General features: G+C 57.9%; 2 protein-coding genes across 2 annotated transcripts; one reads left to right on the top strand and one right to left on the bottom strand.

Moving 5' to 3' along the window:
* Window positions 1–765: 765 nt before the first annotated feature.
* Window positions 766–14,205, top strand: ERLIN1 (ER lipid raft associated 1). Its single transcript, XM_027665646.1, is given in 12 exon segments — window positions 766–911; window positions 1,728–1,809; window positions 2,169–2,215; window positions 6,573–6,634; window positions 7,383–7,508; window positions 8,393–8,466; window positions 9,528–9,586; window positions 10,141–10,232; window positions 10,676–10,765; window positions 11,055–11,134; window positions 11,332–11,475; window positions 11,477–14,205. Coding segments are annotated over 12 exon segments (1,155 nt in total). The 5' UTR covers window positions 766–798; the 3' UTR covers window positions 11,663–14,205.
* A 388-nt stretch (window positions 14,206–14,593) lies between these two features.
* Window positions 14,594–27,318, bottom strand: ADAM8 (ADAM metallopeptidase domain 8). Its single transcript, XM_027665597.1, has 23 exons — window positions 26,916–27,318; window positions 25,612–25,721; window positions 24,505–24,557; window positions 23,732–23,858; window positions 22,343–22,419; window positions 22,009–22,087; window positions 21,838–21,914; window positions 20,955–21,141; window positions 20,453–20,518; window positions 20,282–20,350; window positions 19,540–19,709; window positions 19,374–19,455; window positions 18,614–18,762; window positions 18,214–18,391; window positions 17,431–17,520; window positions 17,040–17,235; window positions 16,767–16,866; window positions 16,501–16,684; window positions 16,318–16,395; window positions 16,146–16,230; window positions 15,930–16,035; window positions 15,590–15,836; window positions 14,594–15,455 (listed from the first exon to the last, which is right to left on the bottom strand). Exons 1-23 carry the CDS (start codon window positions 27,316–27,318, stop codon window positions 15,291–15,293), a joined length of 3,078 nt encoding a protein of 1,025 aa, XP_027521398.1. The 3' UTR covers window positions 14,594–15,290.
* Between the last annotated feature and the right edge of the window lie 400 nt (window positions 27,319–27,718).

The raw sequence follows: 27,718 nt of genomic DNA, 5'->3' as shown, positions 1-27,718 counted from the left end.
GGATAGGGACAGGTATGGGATGGGATTGGGAATAGGGATGGGATAGGTTTGGGATTGGAATAGAGAGGGGATAGGGACAGGTACAGGATGAGATTGGGAAGAGGGACAGGTACAGGATGAGATTGGGAATAGGGACAGGGATTGGGAATAGGGACAGGGTTTGGGAATGGGATAGGAATTGGGATGGGTTAGGGATAGGGACTGGGTAGAGGGAGGGATAGGACAGGTACGGGATAGGGATGGGATAGGGAATAGGACGGGATAGGGACAGAGATAGGAACGGAACAGAGGCAGGTACGGCACAGGGATGGGGCACGGACAGGTGTGGGATAGGGATAGCGATGGAGTAGGGACAAGCACTGCATGGGGACGGGGACAGGGTGGGGCAGCGCTGGGGCCGGGGCAAGGCTGGGGCCGGGGCCGGGACAGGCGCGATCGGGGTGTCCCGTGTGTCCCCGGTGTCCCCGGGTGTCCCGTGTGTCCCCGGTGTCCCGTGTGTCCCCGGGTGTCCCGTGTGTCCCGTGTGTCCCCGTGTGTCCCGGGTGTCCCGGGTGTCCCGGGTGTCCCGCGGTCCGGTCCCTCCCCAGCGGGGGCCCCGTGCGGGTCCCGCCCGGCGCGGGCGGTGCCGGGCCCGGGGCGGTGCCGGCGGATCCCGGGCGGATCCCGGGCGGATCCCGGGCGGTCTGTCGCTGTCGCTATCACTGTCGCTATCGCTGTCGCTGTCCCCGTTGCAGGGCAGGGCCCGTCCGCCGCGGGGTCCCGGTGCCGGTGGCGGTGCCGGCGCGGGGGGATGCGAGCATGGCCATGGCCCAGGCGGGGGCCGCGGCCGCGGCGGCCTCGGCGCTCCTCGTGTTCCTGCTCTACTCCGCCATCCACAGGGTCGAGGAGGGACACCTGGCCGTGTACTACAGGTACTGCCCTCGGGAGCCTGCTCCCTCCGCCGGGGTCCGTCCTGGCACCACCGGTTGCTCTCTCCTGCCTTTGCCCCCAGTTTTTCCCCCTGTTGTCTCTGCTCCCTGATGAGTCCCAGGCGCTCTGGCTCTGTGCAGAACCCTTGGGAGTTTGGATCTCTCTGAATCCTCAGCTGCTTTCCCTCCCTCTCCTCACTCCCTTCCCTTTTCACAGTTTGGATTTCAGAGCTTAGAGATCCAAAGCGCCCGTCCCATCTTCTCACATCTGTTGATCGCTCCCTCTTACAGCAGGAGCCGCCACCTCTGTCCCAAACTGTCACCCCCAGCCAGAGCACCCATTTTGTTGGTGCTTTGGAATGTTCTCCCTGCCCTTCCCACTCACCACCGTGGGCCGTTTTCCTTTAATCACAAGCGTGTTGAGCTCGAGAGCCTGGGGGGGTTTCTTGGTGCTTTGGGGCTCGTGGAAATCCAAACTGGCAGCATCATGTCCACTGCTGGATTTTTCCATGGTTACCAGAGAACTATTTAGAGAGGAAAATCTGTGTTCTTGCAGCTCTGCAATGTTGCAATGCTGGGAGGCTTTGGCAATAGCTGCCTCCTCTGAGGGTTAGTTGCTCACAGGGCTCGAGGGAACGATTGTCAGCTTGCAACAGGCAAACAGCAGGAGCACTCAGCCCTTTTGTAGGGGAATTGGTGGCAAATTTGGGGCAGTAATGTAACTCTCACTCCCCCAGCTGTGCCTGCAGCTGAGTGCCCCTGCTTGTTCTCAAAGCTAGGCTTGCTTGAGCCTCTCCCTGTTTTCCTCTCTCTCCGCAGGGGCGGTGCGTTGTTAACCAGCCCGAGCGGACCCGGCTACCACATCATGCTCCCCTTCATCACCACCTTCAAATCCGTGCAGGTTGGTACCCTCTCCTCTGGGAGGAGCAGCTGTTGGGAGGGTGGAGGTGCCCAGCACGTGTGTGAGTTGCTGGGGACAGGAGATGTCCTGCTCCGGGAGGACGGTCCGTGTTTGTGGCCATCACTGTTTCCCAGGAAAGACACGGGCCTTGTGCCGTGGGAGTTGGGAGCAGGGAATGGGCACAGCTGCCTGTCCGTCCCACAGAAGGCGGGTGGGAAGAAGCCTTGTCCTCTTCCCACACACGAGGGAGGCAGAGGATGCATTTGTGGCTCCGTGTTCCCGTTGTGAGAGTGTGGGCACAGCGGGACCTTCCCGGAGAGCGGAGCGGTTTGTGAGCTCGGGTTGTCTTTGTGTTTCAGACCACGTTGCAGACTGATGAAGTGAAAAATGTGCCTTGTGGGACAAGGTAGGGATTTCACCTGTATTTCTCCTGGTGCTGAGCAGATGCACTCAGTGGTGTCATTTACAGTGCTGGGAAGTAAAGGCACGTGCCCTAAAATTAGTCCCAAACGCACACATACACCCCACTGTAATAGAACATGGAAATTATAGAACAGGAGGTACATGAGGGGGTGCTCTGGCTTTTGCTGCAGCTGCTGCTCAGAGGGTGTTTGTATTCATAGTGCTATTATCTTAATTTTTCTTGATTCCTCCCTTCAGTTACTCTGACACCCCGTTGCTTGTGCTCTGGTCTGCCCTCAGATATTTCTAATCTGGATTTTGTGGCTGATAGAAGTGCTGACCAGAGGGCAAAAGCAAATGGTGAATGGGAATCCTCCTGGTGGGAGAGGTTCCATTTCCAGATGCTTCATAGTTAAGCTGATTCTCTTGTCAGCACAGACCTGCTTATTTGTAACAAGCAGAGCAGTAGCAGGAGGAGAGGGCTGGTTGAGTTGGGTTGCAGATCCTGTTGTGTTGGTTCATCCACAAGTTAAAGTGATGACTGGACTTCTTTCTTAAGGGTAAAAAGACTCCTGGTGATTCATCTTTTTTAGCTCCAGTGTCCTCAACAAAATTTCTGTTTAAAAAAATAAATCCCCGTGACTTGAATGATGACACTCAGTGACCACATTGAAATTAAAAGTGGAATGGTAATGGCAACATTAACAAAGCAGAGTTAATTTTGATCCGGTTTAACCTGTAATGAAATGAGTTCTTGGGGTTACTCCTGGAGTATCAGACATCACATGGGTTTAAATATTAAAATATGGGTCTGATGGTTTTAGTTTTACATCTCAAAGATTTTCAATAGTATCTGTAAATAATGTTAATGTTCAGTGCTGCAGCTTTCATAGAATCCCGGAATGGTCTGGGTTGGAAGGGACCTTAAAGCCCATCTCCTTCCACCCTCCTGCCATGGGCAGGGACACCTCCCACTAGCCCAGGTTGCTCCAAGCCCCATCCAACCTGGCCTTGGACACTTGCAGGGATCCAGGGGCAGCCACAGCTTCTCTGGGCAACCTGTGCCAGGGCCTCCCCACCCTCACAGGGAAGGATTTTTTCCCAATATCCCATCTAACCCTGCCCTCTGGCAGTGGGAAGCCATTCCCCCTTGTCTTATCACTCCAGGCCCTCATCCAGAGTCCCTTTGTGGTGAAGTAACCAATCTTTAGGGCAAGCAGAAAATCCCTGCCAGCCTACACCATTCTGTGCTTCTGGATTTAGGAGCTCAATATTTCTGTTTGGTTCTGTCAAGTGAGTTCGTGACGTTCCTGCTGCATTTCAGCATTGGGGGGCTCAGTTGTGCAGTGCAGCTGGTTGTGAAGGTACAGGCAGTAAATGTACTTTAAAACACCAAACAGCTGGTGAAAGCAGTTCTTAGTTAATAATTGAATACACTTCAGACCAAAGGTCCCAGTAGCCCTGTCCACTTTTAAGGTGTTACTGCAGGAGCCTTTCAGTTTGCTGCAATTGGATCCAAAGTCTGCAGCTGCTCGATGCCAAAGCTTGGAATCCAGATTTCCTTAGCGAAACATTAGCTTATAAAAACAAGTGGGTGAAATCTGAAATGTCACTGTCCTGGTTAAAAGTCGATTACAAGAACAGATTGTAAACAGTTTAAGTTTCTGCAGTTGTACATTAAACCACCCGATTTTAAAGGCTGGGTTTTTCTTATGTCATATTTATATTCCTGTTGCCTGTGTCCTCATCTACATCAGGAAGCTTCTGAATGTCTGTGTGGGTGTCCCATCCCCAATTTCTGCCTTAACCTGTCCCGTTTATAACTGACCAGCGTTAAGTGAATGCATTAAATACAGATTTTAAAATACTTTGGCACCAGAGGACTGTTTCCACAAAACAGTTGTCACCTCAGAGACAAAAACCATTTCATTCCAGCAGGGACAATGTGCATCTGCCTCTGGTGCCTGGGATTTCTGCCTTTCCCCAACAGTTGCTTGAGCATTATTTGCAGAGGTGTGAGGGGATGTCTTGTGCTTGTGCTGCAGATCATTGTCAGGAGCCAGACAGAGCCAGGGAATGCTCTGCTGGGACAGATCAGTGTTTGTCAGCCAGTCATGTGGAAATATGTGTCATGAACATTCCAAGTGTTAATCCCTGTATGTCTGGTCATGCCAGATCTGGCCTTTAAGCCCAGTTTTAGGTGCTCTGCCTGTCCCAGTCTGCTCCTGTTTGTGGCAGCTCTAGCTGTGAGCACTGAACCTTTGCCTTTTTTTATGGCAGTGCCCCTCAGTTTTTCTCATCTGCTCCAGGTCTAAGGTGAGACCCTGAGTTGTCTGAGGCTTTCTAAGAGCTACCAAAAGACCTGTGTCCACCTCCTGTGGCATTCCCTGTACCCTGTCACCTTGTCCTGTCAGGTTGGGCAGTACTGCTACCTGGTCATGCTTAAACCTCTCCCAGGCACACACAGTCTGTGTGTTGATCCTCCTTTCAGAATTCCTGTGGACTTCCCTTTGCTCCTCTCTCCCCAGCCAGTCTGGGCTGTGAGTGGCACGTCCAACAGGACTGATATAACTCAGTTACCCCCCAGCACACCGGGTAATAATAGTGGAATAATCGTGGATAGGAGTCCACTCACTGTCCCACGCTGGCTGAGATCCTTGGCAGGGTTGCTGGGGAAGGTGGTGGTGCAGTCAGACAGTCCTGTCTGATGTGAGCTGCCATTCCAGAGCCTTTCCTGCTTGGGAAGTGATGCAGGGCTGGGGTGTTGCAGGCACTCTCTTTCCTTGTAACATCCCCTTCAAACTGAAGTGCCAAAGGACCCCAACATAAAGGTGGGCAGTGGAGGAGATTCCAGTGGAAGAAGCCCACGTGCTCTGCTCTGGTTCCTCACCAGGATTTCTAGGAGGTAGCTGGGATTTCCCTGTCCTGGTAGAGTTGTCATGAGGCGACTGGAACAAATCAGGAGGATGAGAGTGGGCTCAGAAGATCCCTAGGAATGCTGTTGGATGTCACTTCCAGTGATAAACAGTGGTTTTATTCAAAGTGGTGGGACAGAGTGCAGAACAGATGGAGAAAAACACATACTCTGTACCATTATAACTCCTTGTGCAGCCTGATAGGCCTAGGAAAGATTTAAAAATAATGATAATGGTTCTTAAGAGAGAGAATGATCAGTAAAAAAGGCATTAATGCTCTTAAGAGTAGTATCTCACTGGGAAATAAGTCTCTCTTTGGGCACAAATGTCTCCCCTGCTGGCTTGTCCCTCCCAGCAGACAGGTTCTGTCCATCCCCAAAGTTTTTAGCTCGTAGTTGCAGTGAAGCAGGCTTGGAGTGAGCACAGGCTGGGCCTGGGAGACCTTTTCCAGAAGAGCACAGACACAGGCAAGTTCACGTGGTTTTCCTGCAGACTTGGCCTTCAGCTGCCAGAGATCAGGATCTGCAAAATAAGAAATGGAGTTTGTCACGGGGGATGTGTTGGAGTTAAAGCATCACAGAGTCTGGAAATGTGGGAGCTCCACTGCCAGGGACCAGCTCTCTCTAAACAGTTCCTGCTAAAGCTTCTTGTCTGATTTGCCTTTGTCTCGAGGACGACATCACAAGAGTATCCTGCTTAAAATTATGCTCTCAAGAGACTTACGAGCTGTTGAAAATTAAGTCTTTTCTTCTTCAGTGTAGAGTTTGTGCTTTTCTCCTGTGTCGTGGGTACCCAGGGGTGGGCATGACCTGCTGAAAGGTACACCAGTAAGAACAGAGCCTGAGGGCAAGCCCAACTTCTGATTCCTTCTTTTCCCTACCAGTCTGGCAGCACATAATCCCTTGGGGAGAGGATTGCCTGCAGGCTTCCTCTGATGAGGTGCTGGAGTGTGTGTGCCTGGTTGTGGTGTTTCTTCCATTCTGTCAGTGGCCCTGCCAAGCTCCTGCTGGAGTCAGTGAATGTGTGAATTAAACTCAGGGCTTTTCTGTGTAAAGTGTTTTGCTGCCTGGAGGAGCTGTGGTGCGTCTGGAGCTGGTGTGTGCCCTGCTGCTGGCAGGTGTCACCTGCTGTCCTCGTTGTGTTGGACTCCCCTTTCCTGATAGTTGCAGTTACGTTCCTGTTCAGAAGCATTTTCCTTTGGCTGGCTAAGCAGGAGGTCACAAAGGGAAGGGAAGGTGCTTTGCAGGCTTGCTGGAGCACGTTTGTGATTTATGCCCAGAGAGGGACCTGTCTGTGCCAAGCTGGGGTTTGCTGCTGTCTCATTGCAAAATGCTCAGGAACTCAGGGCTGTTCTGGGTAAGTTTTGAGTAAAAGTGGGACAAAGGTGACTTTGTGCCAGCTGTGAAGAGCTGCAGTGGTAACTGATGAGTTCTTTTTCCCTTGCAGTGGGGGTGTTATGATCTACATTGACCGAATCGAAGTTGTGAACAAGCTGGCCCCACATGCAGGTATTTCCCATCCCATTTCCACAGGCAGCTCTGGGACTGCCTTTACTCATCCTGTAGCAGCTCTGTCTTGGTTTGCAGGACTTCCATTATCCATGTCTGGAAAATTTCCATGTCTGTTCCCATTCCTTGTTACCCTTATGGCTCCCAGTCCTGTAGCACTTAGTTCCTATGCATGTGCCTGCAGGCTTTTTGCAGAGCCAGGGATTTGCAAGGATGAAGGTAGGCACTAGGATTGGTTCTCCCCTATATGTTTAGAAATGTGACAGGTGCTCAAGGATCCTCTCTCTTGCTGCTGAAGGGGAGACCACCTGTGGAACTAATCCCAGGTGCTCTCTTGGCTTCTGGGAGAATTGCAAAGACACGTTCCTTTTGCTGCAGCCCAGGACACAGTTGGCTTAAAATGTGGGAATGATCCTTGGTTTCACTTTATAGTGTTACTGTTCCCATGCATGCAGATCCTGGACAGGCTTTGCTGTTTGATTTGTTTGTGCAGATGGTAAAACAGGGCTGTGCAGTGTATCTTGCCATGATGACTCTGCTCCTTGAGGTCCTGTAGTCCCAGCTGCATTGGTTGGGGGTCCTCTGAGCTCCCTCCCTCTCACAGCTGGGCAGGGCAGTCCGGAAAACTCCCAGGGCTGGAGGTGCCCCACACCCTGTCCCCGTGCCGTGCTCCTTTCCCAGCATTCCTGGTGCTGCAGGAAGCACTGTGTGTCAGTGGTGCCCTCTGGTAATCCCCTTCCTTCCCCAGTGTACGACATCGTGAGGAACTACACTGCAGACTACGACAAGACCTTGATCTTCAACAAAATCCATCACGAGCTGAACCAGTTCTGCAGTGCCCACACCCTGCAGGAGGTGTACATCGAGCTCTTTGGTGAGTGGATGGCAGCTGGATGCTCCCACTGAGGGATCTCCCTGTCGTGCTCTGGAATGTGTTACAGCCAACCAGTGGGAGCAAACAGCCCCTGTGCTGGAGTTGCAGTCTGGAATCCAGCTCCTTTTATATCCATAGGCCTCTTCCCCTGGGACTTCAGTGGTTCAGATTTCTTTGTGTTTCCCCATGTGCACGTGGGAATTTGGTTTCAGTCCTTTTCCACCGATTCTGGGTGCACAAAGCAGCCACTCTGCTCTTGTGTGTGCAGTGATACCCATTGCCTTCACTATGATGATGGGTTTGTCTTGCCCACTCCCACTTCTAAACCCCTGTTCTGTTGCTGGATTCACTTTTTTACTTCCACAGCTTCCTTCTGGCTGTTTTTAACAGGAGAGAGCTGGAAGGTTTTTTAGGGAGGTAGCAGTGTTTCAGGAATTAGCACAGACCATATTCTCCTTGGTACCTACCTGTGCCCCAAAGACATGACAGTGTTGTGTTCTTCTTGAGTGGCTGAGCAGGGGAGAATGGGTTCATGGTAGATAAAAGGTTGTCAGAATTTTAATGTTAAGATACTGTAAGTCTGAATGCTGAGAAGGAATAGACTTCTACCACAGGCTCTGGGCATTCTTGCTGAGATCCTTAAAACCTTAGCTCAAATACCACAAATCCATCAATAACTGAACTTTTGTTGGCACTAGCACGTGACTCTCCTTTTGGGAACATTTTCCAGGGGGCACAGGAACAATGTACTGAGTGATCTCAGAGGGCATCTTTATCTTACACCACAGACACAGCTGCTCTTCAAGGCCAGCTGGCTCTGCCACATCAGCTGTGGGAGAAAAGGTGATGAGCTAAACGGTCTCTCTCTTGTCCTCCAAACACAGATCAGATAGATGAGAACTTGAAGTTGGCCCTGCAGAAAGACCTCAATGTCATGGCACCAGGTCTCACTATCCAGGTGAGTTCATTCCCTAATAAAGATTACTCTTTTTTCCACTTCTTTTACTGGATTGAATAGGTTTCTTGCTTCCATTTTCCACATGCCATGGCATAGTTGAGGTTTGGCAGCTGAAGACTGTCCAAATGTTGATGATGGCTTTCAGACACTGGGTTTATGTAAGGCAAAGACATGCAGGACAGAGAAAAGAACCTTTCAAGTGACAGACCTGCAGGTATTGGCTTTAAATTGCAAAGAGCAAGGGAATGGTTTTAGTGATTTTCTGCTTACCTTTAATGTTAGAAAATCGTGTTTAATTTAACCATGTTAACATCTGCCTGAACTCACCAGACACCACTTTGAAGGGCTGAGGATCTTTGTTTTGGTGCAGAGGTTGAAAGAATATCTCCCTGTGCACCCTGCAGTGTCTGGTGAGGTCAGCTTTCTCCATCTGGTGCTTTGTAGGGGCTTGGAGAGGTTTTGCTTCTGGTAGGAGCTTAGAACAATCCCTTCACTGAAGGATGTTCTGGTCTGGTGTCCCATAAATCTACTTTCTTTGCTTGTCCAGAGAAGCAGCAGAGTTGGGATTGTTCACACTGGAGAAGGGAAGGCTCCAGGGAGACCTTATTTCTGGCCTTTCAGTATATAAAGAGTATGTGAAGTTTTATATAAAGCTCACATGAGTTACAAAAAAGGTGGAGAAAGACTTTTTGCAAAGGCCTGTAGTGACAGGATGAGGGGCAGTGGTTTTAAACTGAAAGAGGAATGTTTTACACTGAGGGTGGGGAGGCCCTGGCACAGGTTGCCCAGAGAAGCTGTGGCTGCTCCTGGATCCCTGGAAGTGTCCAAGGCCAGGTTGGACAGGGCTTGGAGCAGCCTGCCCACGGTGGGAGTGGGTTGGAATGGCTGTCAGGAAATACAAATGCAGGGCACTTCTGTGAGAGAGGCCATGCTCAGCTGTGCTGCACAGGAGGATTGGGCACCACTGTCCACAGCACTGCAGCTGCTCTCACAAGGGCATTTCCTACACCTTGCATCCAAATGTTCTGTTTGAAATGTGCTCCCTTTTCCTTCTTTCACAGGCTGTGCGTGTTACAAAACCCAAAATTCCAGAGGCCATCCGAAGGAATTTTGAGCTGATGTGAGTAGCTGGACATACAGTTGTGTGAATTAGTTCTGAGGGTCCAGGACAGGCACGGTGCTGTTAGCAAGCTCTTCCCTGGTGCTCAGAGAGTGAGAGGGGAGCTCTAGGCAGGCCAGGTGCACTTGTGGATTCTGTGTCTGTGTTTCCAGACTGAAGTCAGGGCTCAGGGGTCTTGGTATCCTGCCCATAAGTTCCCCTCCAGGATCCCTGAGACCCCTTTGGAGCAGGGGGAGATGCTGCTGGATCTCCCTTCACCTCCCTGTCCCTGGCTGAGCCAGCCCAGCTCCCAGTAGCCCTGCACTGGGCTCACTCCCTGTCCTGAGGGCCTCGGGCTGCACATGCATCCACATGTGGCCTCACCAGTGCCAGGTGGGGAGGGGGATAATCCCTTCCTTTGGCCCACTGGCTGTGCTGTGCTCATACAGCTGCAGACAGAACCAGTCCCGTGGCTGTGAACAGGGGGCTGGCAGCTGCTCGTGGTCTTTCCTGCCCTCAGATGCAGAGCTGCTCCCCATCTCCCTTTCCCCAGGATAATGTTTCTCCCCTTGCAGGGAGGCTGAGAAGACCAAGCTGCTGATTGCAGCCCAGAGGCAGAAGGTGGTGGAGAAGGAGGCAGAGACAGACCGGAAGAAAGCCATCATTGGTATGTGACCAGGACAGGCTGAGCTGCCATTCCTGCATTCCCTGGTAACTGAGGGAGGCATGGCCAGGCTGCACCAGGAGTCATTTTGAAAATCTGAGTGTCTTTGCTGCTGTATCTGTGTCCCACCTCCCTCCCGTGGCAGCAGAGCAGTGAGCACCTCTGTCCTGCAGCCACTCCACTGCAAAAACTGGGCTTGGAGCTCAGTGTGCCAGGGGGATCACCCTGGGAAACAGGATATCAGCTCTGGAGACATCAGCACTGTGTTTTCTTCCTGTAACTGTGCTGCTTGGAGTCCAGGCTGGCACTGTGGGATCCAAGCAGGAAGGGAGGGAGTAGGGAACAGACTACTGGTGTGGTAGATCCTGCAGTGAGCTGCTGGGTCGAGGTGCTGGTGCTCACACCCTGAGAAACACGTTCCTGAGCCAAGCCCGTTGTGTTTGCAGAGGCAGAGAAGGCTGCACAGGTGGCCAGGATTCACTACCAACAGAAGATTATGGAGAAGGAAACGGAGAAGCGGATTTCTGAGATTGAGGGTAACTTGCACTGCTGGGGTCATTTTGCAGCTGAGGGGGGATGGCAGGGAGGGGAACCTTAGGCCTGGGCTCACAGGCTGTCCTGCAGAGCTCATCCAGGGTGCAGCAGTGCAAGGCTGTGCACTGGGAATGCTCCAGGAAGCCACAGGGCGGGTGCAGGGCCAGCCAAGCTGTCACAGGCACTCCTGGGTCAGCTGGTCCCCGTGGGATGAGGGCTCAGGTGCTCAGTGTGGTGGGACTGTTCACTTCCTAACACTTTTTTCCTGTCCACCCTCTGCTGCCATGTTAGATGCTGCGTTCCTGGCAAGAGAGAAGGCCAAAGCTGATGCTGAGTACTACACTGCTCGGAAGCTGGCTGATGCCAACAAGGTGAGCACTGGGAAGCTGGTCAGGACAGGACTCGCTCCCTCTTTCCCTCTGCACAGGAGATGAGCTTCACTGGGGGCAACACTGGAAAAACACTTGATTTAACAGCCTGCATCCCAGAAGGCAGCCTCCTGACAGAGTATTCAATGATGCAGCACCCAGAAAGTTGTGTCTGACAGCCCCTGTTTGTGTTTCTGCAGCTGAAGCTGACCCCCGAGTACCTGGAGCTGATGAAGTACCAGGCCATAGCCGCCAACAGCAAACTGTACTTTGGTGACCGCATCCCCGGCGTGCTCCTGGAGTCCTGTGCCTTCCAGCAGGCCAGCCCGAGGACTGCCCACCAAACCAGCCTTCCTGCACAGGAGGCCCCGGAGACCTCCGGAGAAAGCCAGCTCAGAGGCAAGGAAAGCACCGGCTGAGGAGGGAGGAGGAATCCCGGTGTGGCTCAGCAGCAAAGCCCGGCTGTGGTCGGGGACGTGGCCCTGGGCTGGTGGGGCGGACGCAGCACACGCCTGGACATCTTGTGTATAGGTGGCAGTTGGGTTGATTTTCTTCTAGCAACAGATTGCAAGGGCTCTGCCTCTTCCGTTTCTTCCCCTGTTAAATTGGTGCTTCCAAAGGAGGGATAATCCTGTACTAACATAACCTATACTGGAATATTAAAAGACAGACGCCGGGAAAGGCTTCCGGAGTAGGTGCAGTCATTTAGCAGGCATTGCTCTGGAGGCAGGAGATGTGGCTTTGAGTGCTGTGTTGCTGCACCCTGGTCGTTCCCAGTGCTCCTGGCTGAGGCCGAGCGAAGAGGTTTCCTTCGTCCTGCCCATGAAGCTTCACTTGGTGGACTCCAGGCAGGTTCCTACCGTTGCTCTCTCTCTCTCCTCAAGGACTCCCATGGAGTGGGCTCTCCTTGGCCAGCGTGTTCCTGCTCAGGGCAAGGAATGGTTTGGTGTGGAATAGGTTACTGGAATAGGATCTGCATAGCCATGATACTCCTGTAGACAGCAGCACTAGGTAACGACTCGGAGCAGGCAGTCTCTGATGGGATTCTGCAACTCCCCTCTCCAAGCAAGAGCCTTGCACTGGCTGCCTGGGACTTGACTGTAGGGTGTTTCAGCTGCGTGGCTGGGGCTCACCTTGCATACTAAACCAGATTTCAGGAGCACCTCGGAGCAGCTGGTTGGGAGCAGAGCTTGGGAAATCTCTGCTCAGATCCCAGCTTGTGAAATCTCTGCTCAGATCCCAGCCTTCCTCTAGGTCAGCAGTGGAAGGGGGCTGAATTTCCACTGCTCTGCCATGGTGGCAAGGTAAAGGGGAAGAGAAGAGTGAAGGGACCCTGCGGAGCAGCAGATCAGATGTTTGACACCTCAGCTGCAAAGTAGGTGAGTCATCACTGCTCCCCCGTGCAAAATCCACTGCTCCAAGAAGTGGGACCTGCCTCGTGTGTCCTTGAACAGCCGTGGTGAGAGCGTGTCCCTGGGCCTCTCATCCCTGGACAGGTTTGCTGCAGTGCAGGACTTCAGGCTGCTCCCGAGCAGTGCTGGCAGCAGGATCTGCTGTGGTGGCCCTCCAGGCACTCTGCCTGTTGAGGTCCTGTGTCCCTGGCACCGTCTGCAGCCTCATGGCAATGGGAGGGATGTGTTCAGCTTTTGCCACGGTGAAAGATTCAACCCAAAACAAGAGGCTTGAGCTTTACCTGTGCTGATGATGTCCCCAGACGAGTTGTGTGGGCTTCAGGCTTTGCAGTGCTGTGTTCCCACCACACGTGGCTCAGCTTGGAGGGTGGCAGTGTCTCCTCGAAGAAGTTTGGTAACACATGGTGCCTTGTGCTGGCTGTCCCAGCTCCTGCCCTGGCTCCCTGTCCTCTGTGTCTGGGGCACAGCAGGGATGTGTTGGACCTGCCCCTTCTGCAGGGTAGGACATGACTGTGGGACTTGGCAGCAGTTTCAGGGGGTCTGTCTGTCCTCTATCTGGCTGCAAACTCCCAAGGCCCAGTTGATGCTCTGCTCCAGAATACCAGCTCCTCTTCCAACCCAGCCATGGCAGGAGCCAGGGACCCGGGGCACCAGTGTGGTGAGGAAGTGGCAGTGTAATTTGTAGCTGTGGTGTTTGAAATGTCTCCTGGAAGTGCTGTTTGACTTGCAGGGTCCCCTTTCTCCCGTGGGAAGGGCTTTGAGGAGGCAGTGGAGTCACATCTTTGAGCTGCCACCTCCTCAGTGGTGCAGCAGGCCCTTGGCATGGGGGCACAGCCTCTCCTCACCCCGGCAGCACCCACTTCACTTGGATTTTGGGATGAGGGCAAACTTTACAGAGCAGAAGCACTGCTGGAGGGAATGCTGGCAGGGATGTAGGCTTGCTCTCCATGTGTTACTGGGGTTGGACACTGGGCGTGAGGAATGGGTGGACAGGGTAGGTTCTGTCAGCCTGGAGGTGACAGGGGCACGAGGGGAGCTGCTGGGAGTGATAACCAGGCAGCTCACAGCTCTCCTGCAGCAACCAGAGCAAGGTGCCCGTGCAGGGAGCAAGAAAACCTTCCAGGCCAATGCAGGAAGGGCTGCTTCCCTCTGGACCTGAGCCTTACTGGGTCTCCCTGCACTATCCAGGTGAGTGCATGGCCTTACCCTGAGTGGCTGTCACTGGCTCAGTGTCCTTCTGCTCTGGTTGGGTGACATCAGCCTGGTCTGAGGGACCCTGGGGGATGCTCCTGTAGTCCCAGGTCCTGCAGCAGCCTGTGTGATGCTCGGTGCCTTCTGCAAAAGCCTCCTCCTTCCCTCCCTCCCTGCTTGCCCAGCCGCTGCTGCAGAGGCCCCAGTAGGTGTGCAGGGGGGGATTGCCACGGCTTTAGCACCCCAGGGTGGGCTGTGCTTCCCTCTGAGCCCCAGGTGTGAGCAGGGACATGGGACTGTGGGTTAGAACTGGCTTTTCTCTCCGTTCCAAGGGCCTGTGTGGGCCTGTGACTAAAGGGGTCTGCCCCTGGATCCACATCTCCTTAAGGAAACACGATACATATGGTCAGGTTTACATTCACGGTGTTGAGTTCTTTTGATAAAGCAGAATAAAATTATTTTGTTACCATTTTTCTGAGTGGTTTTATGTGTCCTGAGGCTGGTGTCACTGTAGGCACGTGGAGTGGGGTCCCCCTTTACCTCTCACCCCGCAGTGACACTGTGGTGTCCTCAGCTGCAGCCTCTGCTCCCCTGGGAGCCCCATGAGCAGCCTGTGCTCAAAGTAAACCACGGCCAGGATGGTGCTGAGCACGGGGGGACTCACTGCAGCATCCTGCAGGCCCTGGGCAGCCTCCTCTGTGTGTCTGGCAGAACCTGCTGCTGTTTGGCCCCTGTTGCTCTGGCACAGGACTGGGGAGCTCAGCTCCAAACCTTCTCCCCCTCCCCTGATCCCCACACAGCTCCCTGCCTGCCACCTCCTCGCTGTCCCCTCCTGCCCAGAGACACCCCGTGACACCACTACCTTCAGTCTTTATTGGTATAAAAGCCTTCAACCTAAATTATATAAAAAATGGGAGGCCTGTTTTCACAGCAGGTGGCTCGAAACGGTCACATAAGGGTCATAAATTAATGGCTGCAGGAAAAAGGCTCCCAGGGAATTCCCTTTCAGAACAGTAACTCCAGGGATAACTTGAGAGATAAAAGCCCCGTGGGGAAACCAAGCCTAGCTTGGACCTGCCACAGCCTCTGGTGACATCTCCCTGTGTGATGTCCCCAGCCAGGTCAGTGTTCCCAGGGCATGGTCCCCACGGAGCAGTGCTCCTCCTGCCTGGGTTTCCAGGAGCTCCTCGCCGTGGCCCCAGCAGGGAAGGGGCAGGAGGAACAGGACACATTCAGGACGTCAGGAGAGAAGGCAGCGGCTCCCAGGGCGCAGGAGAGCCTGGACCGATGCGGGGCTGGCATCCAAAGTGGAGCTGGCACTGTCCTGCTCCTGGTTCCCTTGGAAAACCCCGGCTGACGGCTCTCCCTGGGACAGCCACGGGGCTGCGGAGTCCAGTAAGGCACGACAAGGATCTGTAAACACTGGTGCCCCCCCCGGGGGAGGCTCGGGCCAGCAATTCAAGTAAGGGTGGAAGCGAGACGGCGGCTGCCCGGCTGTGCCACCCGCCCCGCTGTGCCCTCCTGGGCCGGCCGTGGGGCGGAGGGGGTGTCCTGGGTCACCTCCGGGCTGGGGGCGGCTTCAGGGCCACCTTCGGGGGGACGCCCCGCTGAAAGGCCGAGGGGGGTGTGGGTGGGAGGGCCGGTCCCGGTGTCCCCTGGCCGTGGCACAGCCCCCTGCCCTTCAGCGCCGGGAGGGGTTTGCTGGGCGGCTTCGGCTTCGCCTGTCGGGAGGAGAGCCCCGAGTCCCTCACCTGGGCTCCGGGGGGAGCCGGAGAGGGGCAGGGGGCAGAGGAAGGACCCCCCAGAGCCACCCCACGCTCGTAGGGCTGGGGGCCGCCTCGGGGGGGGTGGTTACCTGCGGGGGCCGTCTCGGAGAGGCCGGAGGTGTCCCCTGCGGGACGGGTGTCCCCTGCGGGACGGGTGGCCGCAGGGTCAGCACGGGGCTGGGCGAGCGGGGCTCCAGGGCCCGGGCCACCCGCGGTGCCACCGTGCTGCTGACCAGGCTGGGCTGGCCGATGTCCTGGCGGGACAGCAGCCGCCGGGGGGGCCGTGCCCGGCCGCCCTCCTGGAACAGCGGGTTGGCGAGGCCCGTGGCAGAGCTCCTGTGGGGCACAGGGACAACGTGGCTGTGGCACCCGTGTGCCGGGTACCCCTCGAGCTCAGCCCTGCAGCGGGGCGCGGGAGAAGGGAATTACCCTTTCTGGAAGCTCCTGGCTCTGAGGAGCACCACGCCGCCGGCCAGCAGGACGCTGGCCAGTGCCAGCACGGCCAGCACGGCCGCCAGGACCACGCTGCTGCTCCCTGCGGGGACAGGGCGGTTGGGGTCGGGACACCCCTGGGCATGGAGCAGCCCCTGCCCAGGATCCATCCCCGGGACACGCATCGGGCCGGGGGAGGCGGGGGTGCCGTACCTGGGGCTATCCCCGAAATCTCCTGCTCGCAGTAGGGCGCTGCCCAGCCCGGGTCGCAGTGACATTCCCGCCGGTGGTTGCACACCTGGGATGAGGGAGGGGAGCATCAGGGTGATGGGCACGCTGGAGGCTCCGAGACTGAGCCCTGCGGGAGGGCGGTCCCACCGCCTACCCCGTGGTTGTTGCACTTGGCCGAGCAGTTCTTGTCGCCGTAGACCAGCAGGCTCTGGCAGCGCCCGGCATAGCAGACCTGGGGGCGGGCAGGGGGGGCTCTGAGGCTGGCCCGGGGCAGGCAGGGGACTCTGAGGCCGCCCGGGCCCCGTGGTCACCCAGCCCCCGCCGCCCCGGCACTCACCATCTCGTCCCCGCACTTGGCGCCGGTGGGCACCAGCCTGAGCTCGGCGGCCACCTCTCCGTCGGCGATGACCGCCTTGCAGTTGAAGCGGCCGAAGGAGTAGTGGCCGAAGGAGAAGTAGCCGCTGCCGAGGATGGGCTTGGAGTTGTCGCTGAGGCACAGCAGCGTCCCGCACTTCACATCCCTGCGGGACACGCATTCCTGAGCACCCGCGGTGCCGGAGCTCGGCCGGGCAGGGACAGTCCCCCCCAAACCCCTCTCCTCACTTGGGGCTGCAGGGCCGCTTCCCGTACTCGGTGAGGCAGTGCAGGTGGAGGTGATGCTCGCTGTTGTGCTTAAAGCAGACATCGGGAGCCACCTGGGCCTCTGCGGGACACACCGAAAGGGTCACACGGAGGCGCAGCAAGCTGGAGGCGCTGGCACCAGCGGCCACACTTTAGAACCAGCAGCAGCGCCCCAGCTCATGCAGGAGGGCACCGCAGCCCGAGGGGCTCCAGGCACATCCCCCAGCAGGTGGGGCGAGGAGGGGGGGCCGCTACCTGCACCCCAGAGCGCCCGGCACTGCTCGCCGTGCGAGGGGCAGCCCCCGTTGTAGCAGTATCCGTTGCCGTTCTGGCAGGAGATGCCGTTCTCCTGGAACACGTCCTCCGGGCACTCGGCGCTGAGGCCGGTGCAGTGCTCGGCAAGGTCGCAGTCGTTCTTTCTGGCCCGGCAGAGCACGCCTGCAGCCTTCACCTGCACGGAAAAGGGGATGTCAGCACTGCCTGGATGCTCTCACAGCTCCAGAGCCATGCAGGCACCACGGCACAGCAAACCCTGGTCTGGGAAACGTCTCCCAGCATCCCATGGATCCAGATACTCTGACAGTGCACTCTGTGCACCCGCCAGCTCCCTTCCCCGACATATCTGGTCCCCTGTGGGCAGCAGTACCTTGCAGTCCTGGCAGCATTCCCCCTGGGCACACTCAGCTCCCTCTCTCAGCTGGCATGTGGAGGCATTGCAGCAGCGGTCTGAGCACTCCTGCAAGACAGGGACGGACTGAAAACCTCCCGGGAGCCCCTCGAAAGACCCTTCCCAGGGGGACTAGGTTGCCACGTCACCAGGTGCCAACAGCACTGTAGCCACCATGGGCTGAGCCACGGGGCAAAACCACAGCATCATCCCAGGTGGGAACCATTCCTGCTGCCTCTTCACCCCCATTGCCAACACCAAACCAAAGGACCTGAAGGGGTTTTTGCAGAGGAGGGGGTCTGGCCTGGGCATCCTTGCACATCTCCAGGAAGGAGAAAAGGGAGGATCTCTGTGCTCCCTGTTTCAGGGGAGCATTCCTTCAGGTCCCAGTGCAGGCTGTGACCAGGGGTTTCTCTCAGAGGAATTGCTCAGCTGTCTCAAATCCCCTTCATGATGGGGATGAGGAACAGCTGAGTGCAGGTCTTGAAGGACAACATGCCATGATGTCCCTTCCTGGGCCACTTCTTTAGAGGACAAGTAGGGGGAACATCCACCTTTCCTAGGCTAAAATCCCAGCCAGCTACATAAAGGGGGCTGGGATTCACAGCCCTGTTAGTGAATACACCCCACCAGTTGTTTTTTGGCAGAAGCATCAGGAACACAAGGGAGAGGAGTCTTGCAAAGCAAGAAAAGAGTCTGGTGGACAAGTCTCAGGTGTCTGCCCCCCGCCCTCCTCCCCAGTTCCTCAGAGAGCATCCCCACCTCGGGTGTGCCGCAGTCACACTGCTCTCCCCGCTCCACAAACTGGTTCCCGCACACGGGCCCCCCGTACAGCTCGTCTGCCCGGGGGGCGTTCAGCAGGCAGCCGGCCCGGGGGTCCCCGAGGAACTGCCACATGTCCTGCTCGCTGCAGCGGCTGAACAGCTTCGGGTAAACCAGGCTGGGGGGCACAGAACCAGGCGCTCGTGAGCCCAGATTGGTGCCCACCAGCCCAGGGAGGAGCTGGGGGGACATCGAGAGGCTCGGAGGCATCTGCAGTGGGGTGGAGTGGAATGGAATGGAATGCCCACCCATCTCACAGGTTTCACCCCACTGGGACAGTGCCTGGGGACACCTGGACACGTTTGCTGCCCAGGGATGTCCCCCTTCCTCCTTCACTCACCCAACGCTCCCTGCCATGACGCATCCTCCGTCAGCCTTGGGGAGGGGGCAGTGGCAGCCGGGGACGTCTTCGTCGTGGGACATGCCCAGGTTGTGCCCCATCTCGTGAGCCATGGTGGACGCGGCGCCGATGGGGTTGGTGCTGTGGTCCTGCGGGACAAGGAGTGCAGGGTGGGTGAAATGCTCTCGTGGTTTCTCCACAGCATCCCCAGGGGCCCACCGGGGCTCGGCACCAGGTTCCTCATGCTGCCGTGCTCAGGTAAAGGAAAACAAAAACTGGGCATGGTCCCATGGCCCCTGAGGAGCCCCAGGCTGGGGTCTTGGGGCTCTCAGGGAGCTTAGACAAAGGGACTTCTCCAAAGCAGTGATTTGTGGTGGGGCTGGACCTCCACTGGTCCCATGGCCGACTGCTCCCGCTCCCACAGACCTGAGGAGGGATGGGAAGCACAACCAGGACAGCTGAGGAGCAATTGTAAACCAAGTCCTGGCCACCTGACTGGGGGTTGGAGAAGCCCTGTGTCCATGGAGCTGCTCTGGGAGGCTCTTCAGCTGTATCAGAGCCCTCCACAGGTACCCAGCTGGGTGTCCACAGCCCTGACCCTGCTCTGGGCATCAGTCACTCAAGGGTCGGAGGTGCCAGGGACCAAATCCAGCCCTAAGGCTGCAGAGCAGGAAAGTGGCTCTGGAAAACACAGTGCAGGGAGGGCAGAGTGTGGGGCTGCTGCTGCCCTGCTGGTGCGTGCCCGGGCAGCGGGACCCACCTGGCTGACAGCGCCCGAGTCCCTGGTGCACATCACCAGCTTCTTGGCCAGCCCCACGGTTTTGCCGTGGAAGTCGATGCCCCTGTGGGATGGAGATGCCATGGCCACGTGCCCTGGGCAGCGGCAGGGCCGTGAGGGGGGCGAGGTGGTGGCCCCCCGTCCTTACGTGATCAGCTGGGCGTTGTCGTGCGGCTTCCTCCGCAGCAGCTCCGACTCCCGCCAGTGCAGGAAGTTGTCCAGGGTCACCTCCGGGTTGGGGCTGACTGTGATTTTGTCCTTGTGGTTCCACACCTCCAAGCCGATCAGGGCCACCCGCAGGCGGAGAGGCTGGTAGAGCTGGGGTGGGAGACAGCCCGGAGGGAGCACTTGGATTTGGGCTGCAGCAGCAGGGGGAAGGTCCCACCTCCCCCAGGGAACTGCAGCCAAGCCCAGGAGCCCCCTCACTGCACAATGTCAGCTCTGTCCCCCTCAGTAAAAAACACGAGGGGTGACCATGTAAACAGGGTTTCCCCTGGCACCTCTGAGCTCCCTCTTGGCTGGCAAAGGCCGGGATGCTTCTCCTATGGTGCCAAACAACAAGTGAAGCTGAAGCAAGGCAAGCAGGAGCCCCACCATGGAGGTCCCCTTGTTAGCACCCACTCCACCATGAGAGTGGCTGTGGGATGTGCTCTCAGCCTTTAGAGGACAAAATTTCCCCCCTTCCCTCATGGACAGGGCTGAGCCTCTCGTCGGGTCCACCCTGCACACCCTGTTGGCCAAGGGATGTGGTCACCCTGCAGCAGCCCACCCACGGGCCTGAGATCAGCTCCAGCTCCACCACCCCACCCGTGCCAACCCCCTCTGGTCTCCTCTGCCCCCTCTGTCCACGCTGGCACTGCAGGACACGTGTGGGAGCTGGGAGGGCTCACCTTGTCCACGTGGTTCACGATTTCCTTCATGCGGTTCTGCACTGTGCGCAGGTCCTTGTGCTTCCTGAACTGTGGGAAGGACACAGAGAGATTTCCAGGCTGGCTTTGAGCCCCTCACTGCAGAGGATGGCAGCAAACCCACAGGCAGCAGCTCGCCCCCACCCCATTTACCTCCTCATTATCAGCAACCAGGACCAGCTCCACGTACCGGGGACCTTTGTGTATCGGACCCGACTTCTGCAAGGGAAGAGGAAAGTGAGGCTCAGCTTGCAGCTTGCCCAGCCAGGCAGCTGACCCTGCCATGGGATGTGTTGGATTTTGGGGGATCTTCCAAGGCTAGCAGGTCTCCTCACTCGGCTCTCTGATGTCACTTTGCTGGCTGTTTCAGACGTCTTCCAGCTTATATGCTGGAAAATGTAAGCCTGCTACTGGGAGAAGCCACAAGACAGGCTCTGGAGGCATCACCGAGCTCACGGGGTAGGAGGATGCTCGTGATGATGGTACAGGATCCGAGGACCTGTTCCCATCAGGAGCCACCTGTATTTGGGTACCCAACTGACAGCGCATGGGAGGGGGGCGTCCCCAAAGGCATGGAACCCCCCCCAGTGGACTTCCCAGGAGCCAGGTTCCTGCAAACTCAGCTACAGGAAGGAGGAGCGATGCAATCCCTCACCCAGCGGTAGAGCTTCATGGCTGCAGGGATTTTCGGCTCGCGGTCGTACTCCAGGATGTCCCCGGACTCGCGGCAGGAGCGGCGCTTCCCCCGCAGGTGAGCGGCTCGGTACAGAGCGTGCCGGCCCGACACGGCCCCCTCCAGCGGCTCCAGCAGGAACGTGGTCTCGTTCACTCGGAAAAACCCGCTGGAGGGAGAGAGAGGGTGGGCATCAGGTTGGGGAGATATCCAGCAGGACACAGACAGACCCCACACGCACCCCTGAAAGTGCCTGCACGTGTGCTCCATCCCTGGGAGCGTCCAAGACCAGGTTGGACGGGGATTGAAACAACCTGGGCTAGTGGAAGGTGTCCCCGTCCATGGCAGGGGGGTAGAATGAAATGAGCTTTAAGGTCCCTTCCAACCCAGACCATTCTGGGATTCTATGATCCCATGAAAATACAGCTGCCAAACTGGCTGCTGGGCTGGGAGGGGGCAAACTATGGCACAGCACCCACAGCTGGTAGCACGGGGAGCATCCAGTACTTGGGGCAGCAGGAATGTCCCGGGGTTCAGGGACTGAACGATTTCGGATGGATCAGGGGCAAGCTGCGCCTTGCTGCCCAGGGAGGGCACTCCTGCCCGGAGCTCTGCGGTGCTCAGGTCTCCAGTCTCACCCCGTTGCCGTGAGTCAGCCCCCCAAAGAGCCGTGTGCCCTTCCTGCTGGGCACCAAGCCGGGGGCAGCACCTCCAGCAGGAAAAAGGATGTCATCTTCTCTTCCGCCAGGGAAAGATGAGCTCTCCCTCCATCGGCCCGGCTCTGGCTGTGCTCAGCCACACCAGCTCACCGTGGCCATGTGCCAGGCTGGGAGCTGGGCAGTGCCCGGGGGACCGGGGGTCCTACCTGAGCCCGCGGCAGGTGCTGACGCTCGCTGCCGAGCCGGCGTGGCCCCGCACGTGGCCCTGGTAGAAGCAGTGATCCTGGCACCGGGAGAGAGCAGAGGTGTGGGGGGTCTGTCGGCATGACAGGACCCCCAGGAGCGGAGGGGCTGCTTCCCCCGCAGCCAGCCCGTACCTGGGTGTCGGGCCGCTCGGTGACCTCCGTGCCGTCGGCAGAGTAGTGTGTCTCGGTGTAGTGCTGCCCCAGCAGCGCCCTGCGGGACGGGAACGGGCGTCAGCAGCGACCCCGCTGCGGGGGAGAGGGCGGAAAGCTTTGGGATGAGCTTGGTCAGGGTGGGTGTGGTGGGGCCGTGCCCTCCCCGCGCGGGTTTGGCAACGAGGGAGAAAAACGCTCTGGGATGAGGCTCAGGTCACTGGTGCGGTGACAGCAGACCCGGGAGAATGGATGCTCACGGCAAGGGTGGGGTGCGAGCCCCCCCAGCCTCCCTGCCGTGCCCACCTGCACTCACCTGTTCTTCTCCAGCCACAGGAGGTATTCCCTGCCTTCGGCGCGGACGCTGTAGAGGACACGGTCCGGGTACGTGCTCTGCATGGGAGACAGGAGCCACCAGAGACCCCCCGTCAGCAGGAGAAAGGGCTACACAGGAGAGACCCCTCGGCCCCCGCCCTGCCCAGAAAGGGGACGGGGTCTGACGTGCCCCTCTGAGGGCGGCTGCGGGATGGGGGGAGCCTGGCTGCTCCCCCTGGAGGCATCCAGCAAAGACACAGGAAATCAGAAGAGAAGGAAGAAAGCATGTGGGCAATAACGCAAATCCCCGGCACATCCTGAGATAAAGAACAGGTCACCCGCAAAGAGACGGAGTCAGCAAAGCCTGGTTTCCCGTGTCTGACACATGGCTGCAGATGGCCGTGCCAGGGGCTGAGGTTTCCTACTCATCAGTCACTGAGCTCCTTTTTTGGGGGCTGAGTTCAGCACTTACTCACCAGCTGAACCACAAAGATCCCTCAGGATCTTATCAGCAGTGACTTCCTCCTCCCTGACTAATCTGACATGCCACCGTTAGTGAACAACCTTCCCCTGGTCCTCCTCAGCCTTTGGGAGCACATTTTAGTATCACCACGACCCAGATCCCCTGGTGCCAGTGGAAGGGACCTCAAGGCATCTCAAGCCCAACCTCCTGTCACTGTGGCTGGGACAGGGTGGCCGTGGCTCAGCCAGATGGACCCTGAACCCTCAGGATGGAGATGTTCCTCCAGAAAAAATGTTTCCCTCTGGGATGTCTTGTGATCTCTACCTGCAGGGGCTGGGACACAGACCTCCAGAGGTCCTGTCCCACTGGGGCTGCTGGGAGAGGCTGACAGTCCCTTTCCTAGTGCCCCATGTCAGGTTTGGCACCAGGGACCTCCTCAGCCACTTCGAGACCTCTCCTGAGGTCACATCCACCTCTCCTGAGGGCACATCCACTCCTGAGGGCACATCCACCTCTCCTGAGGTCACATCCACCTCTCCTGAGGGCACATCTACTCCTGAGGGCACATGCACCTCTCCTGAGGGCACATCCACCTTTCCTGAGGGCACATCCACTCCTGAGGGCACATCCACCTCTCCTGAGGGCACATCCACCTCTCTTGAGGGCACATCCACCTCTCTTGAGGGCACATTCTCAGCTCTTGCAGGATCCAGGTGTGGAGAGCTGAGCCAAAGGCAAAGCAAGCCTTTCCCACGGGGCCAGCATTCCTCAGGGATGAGGTGTGCTGCCTCTCCCCGGGAAGGATGACAGCCATGGCTCAGCACTCCCAGGGGGATGATCTGCACCCTGCAAGGAGCTGGGGCTGACTCAGCGCCAGCGGGGCCAGGTGAGAGTGTTTGCCTGTCACTCAGCTGCCCTGGATTCTACCTGGTTTGCATTCCCAACCCTGCTGGTGTGCCAGCACGCTCCCGGCTCCCTGGAAAATTCTTCTCTTATGAACAGCGTCTCCCTCCAGACGTGGCCGTCCCGTCCCGTGTCCGCCAACAAAGAGATCCTTTGTTATTGTTGGCAAAGCCAGGGCCAGAAGAGGTCTTAAGGAATGGCAGGAAAGCACTTGGAAGGGGGCGGTGGGTCAGGGCCTGGCTCTTGGAGACAACCGCAGGGCAAGTTTAAAATAAAAAGTCTGGATAAAGCTTCTCTGAATCACCCCCCTCCTCATTAGCATGGGCTGTGCAAGGGCTCCAGATGGGAAGGCTTTGGGAGCTGCCCTGAGAGCCCCATGGTTGTGCTGAGCCAGCACAGCAGAGCCACGGCCACAGAGCACAGAGAGGGGGGATTTCTTCCAGCTGGGCTCAGGAAGAGACCCAGAGACCTTGCAGAGGATGGGATGTCCCGTCCCATCCCAGCACAGGGTGTTTCTTCCCTGGATGGGAAGGGGCAACAGGCCTTGCAGTAGGGACAGGGATCACTTTTTTAGGTCCCTTTCCATGAAGAATCCAAGTTTGCCACATGTGCCCCTGCTGAAAAGCCTGTGAGCGGTGGGAAAGCTGCTGTCCAGGAGATCCTGCCCTGCAGGACCCAGGTCTCCACCCTGTCTGCAGGAGTGAACATTTGGATCTAGTCAAAGCCAGAGGGGAGCTGGTGTGCTTCAACCCTCACCTGGGCAGGTGCTCTGAGGGACCGATCCCATGTGTCCCAGCCGCTCCAAACCAGGAGTCAGCTCCTGGCCCATGTCTGTCCCAGCCAGAGACAGCTACAGGGCATGAGGAACACCCCCCTCCACGTCAAAGAGGGGTTTGGTGGTGGTCAAGCCACGCTGGGAACCTCTTCTCCATCCAGGTTACCAGGAGAGCAAACCCAACCTCTCCCCAAGAGGAGGAAAACTGCTCGGAAGGCAGGAGACCTCATCCCCTCAACACGGCAGGTTTGGGACCTCCAAGGACCACCCAACCCAAGCCCAAATGCAGGTGCCACTCGTGAGACAGCCCCCGTGGCAGTCTCAAAGCACACAGCTCAAGGCAGATGTCTTCCCCAGAGGGATCCCGGGATGGGTGAGCTGCCCTTTCCGGGGGGATCGTGCGGAGCCGCCCGGCTCGCCCGGCACAGATGGCGTCTCTAAATAGCCTGGGGAATGTTTATCTCGTGGACAAGTTTAGGTTTCTAGAGCAGGGAAAGCAGATGCTTTCGGGGAGTGTTTTTGAAGCTAGTTTATCAGGAAGGGTTTGAATCACAGAGGAACGTGCTGCATGGCACTAGGGAATACATGTCCCCAGCTCGTCCATCCCCTCAGGCGCTAAAATCGGTGCTTTTCGTGTCTAGAAAATGAATCAAAAAAAAATTGGCTGAATTTCCCTTTAAGGCAACGAGAAAAGTTTGAGGGCAAGCCCATCATCCTACAGACGTCAACACCAAGCACTCCAAACTCCTGACTCAAACCCCATTCCTTCCCCCAAATTGCCAGGTTTCCCAAGAAAAACAGCACTGGCTTTCTTTCATGTGGATTTCTGCAACTTTCTGATTCTTATTTCTCTGTCCCAAAGGACAAAAAAAACCACACCAACTTCAGCAAACACAGCAAGAAAAGTGCTTACAGCTCCACAAGGCTTCTCAAACCCTTCCTTAAGGAAAGACCAGATGTCACAAGATCACTGCAAGGCTGCAAGAGGTGGCACCGCTGGGTCACGTCTCCGAGGAAAGCGCAGGAGAAAGCTATCCTCCCCTCCCTCCGAGAGTGCACCTCCCCTCTTTGAAGGTCCTAATTGGACCCAAAATAGCCTGGAAAAGCTGAGCTGATCAATGCTACTCACCCGAGGTGCAGAGAGGTCCCTCTTTCCCCGGGGCACCGGCACCTCTCGTGGCGTCACCGTCTCGTACTTCTCGATGTGGGCGAGCGTCTCTGCCAGCCCGGCAGTGGCACCTGGGAAAAGCCAAAGGGCTTTGAGCAGGATGCCCAGGAACCACCCAGTCATAGAATATCCTGAGCTGGAGGGGACCCGCAAGGATCATTCATCCCTGCCCAGGACACCCCAACAATCCCAGCCTATCCCTCAGAGCATTGTTCAAATGCTCCTTGAGCTCTGGCAGCCTTGGAGCCCACTGCCCTGGGGAGCCTGGTCAGTGCCCAACCAGCCTCTGGGGGAAGAACCTTTTCCTAATATCCAGCCTAAACCTCCCCTGGGACAGCTTCACGCTGTTCCCTCGGGTCTGAAGCCAGGGGGCAACGGAAGCGGCCAAAATGAAGGCACAGGAAAGAGCACAAATAGCAAGTCCTGGAATACCTGCTGGGAACACAACTCCCTGACGGGCTCCGGGGATGCTCTGACCCCCCCAGCCCGGCGCCCACAGACAGCTCAGCATCACCTGCGGGCGAGCAAGTCCTTTTGGGGCTGGAAAACCCCGCCGAGCCCCCGGTGCGCCAATACGGAGGGAGGTTTTCCAGCTCCCCATCGTGATACCACCGCGTGTGACTCGGCGTCTGGCGGCTGTGGGGGCTGTTTGGGAGAGCGGCTGGTGCCTGGGTGGCTCAGCCCCCTCCCAGCCTCTCCTTGGATGTCGGAGCGGAGAATTTCTGCCATAAACCCTTCGCCTTCCCCGCGAGCGCCAAACGCCGGGGTCGGACGGTGCTCGCTCTGGGGGTGCCCACGGTCCTCGCCCGGGGGTGGGAGCCGGACGCCCCCTCACCGGGTGAGTCATGAGCGACCCCCGGCTCGCCGGTGGCGAACCCTCTCATCCTCCCCAGGGTGCCTCCACGGACCGGCGGGGCCGGGGGGCTCCGGGAGCGTCCCCGTGGGGGCGAGCCTGGCCCCGGGTGCCCCTTCCCCATCATCCTTGCCCTCGGGGCGGTGAGGACAGCGGTGCCCTCCAGGGACCTCTCCCCCCGGGAGGAGGGGATGCTTTCCCCGCTCGTCCCCTTCGTTCTCGCCGGGGAAAGCATCCCCGTGCCCCGGTACCTCCATCCCGGCGCCTCCATCCCGGTGTCTCCATCCCTGCCCCTCCACCCCTGCCCCGCGCCGAGGACCCCCGAGGCTCCGCGCTCCTGCCGCTCGCCCCCCGAACTCCCCGCCCGCTCCGTCCCGCGGCCGCCGACCCCCCCGGGGGACCCCCCGCTCACCTCGGGCCGGCGGCATCAGCATCATCGGCAGCAGTGCCGGCAGCATCAGCAGCGGCAGGCGGAGCGGCGGGGCCATGCTCGGAGGTCCCGCCGTGCCCCCGCTCGCCGCGCCGCCGGCAGCCCCCGCCCGCCGTGACTCACCGACACCCGCGGACGGGACGGGGCGGGGCGGGCGGGACGGGCCGCCCACGGCGGGGGGGACCGGGGGGACCGCGGGGGGACGCTCGGCCTCGGGGGCTGCCCACGGGACATCCCGGGCCGCGTGGGGCACTGCGGGGCTGTCCACTGGGCATCTGGGGGGTGGCCTGGGGGGGCTGTGGGGCACTGAGGGCGGTCCGCGCGGCGTCGGGAGGGTCCGTGGGGCATCGGGGGACGATCCACGGGGCATCGGGGAGGGGTCCATGGGGCACCGGGGATGGCCCACGGGACATCGTGGAGGTCCGTGGAGAACTGGAAAGGACCCACGGTGCACCGGGGAGGATTCACGGGGTACGGGGAGGGTCTGTGGCACATTGGGGAGGGTCCACGTGGCATCAGGGAGTTCCATGGGGCTCTGGTTTCAAAAATGAGCATTTCATAACTATCTATGACTTCTGCTGAGACTCGGTGCTCGCTGGTGGTCTCCACCCTCTCCCTGGAGGTCCAGCTTTAGGCTGTGGAGCACAGACAACCTGGCTCTTCCCTCCAATGAATTCCAAAGGTCCTTGTGAAGGAGTGAGGAAGGGCAGGTCACCATCAGGAGCACTCAGCCCTGTGCCCACAGCCCTTACACATGTGCCCAGGTTCCCACTCTTGCCCCTTGG

The sequence above is a fragment of the Corapipo altera genome, unplaced genomic scaffold (assembly GCF_003945725.1).
Source record: "Corapipo altera isolate COAL_440 unplaced genomic scaffold, ASM394572v1 161, whole genome shotgun sequence".
Classification (NCBI taxonomy): Eukaryota; Metazoa; Chordata; class Aves; order Passeriformes; family Pipridae; genus Corapipo; species Corapipo altera.
Note: the sequence above shows the minus strand (reverse complement) of the source record. Positions and strands in the feature narration are given on the sequence as shown.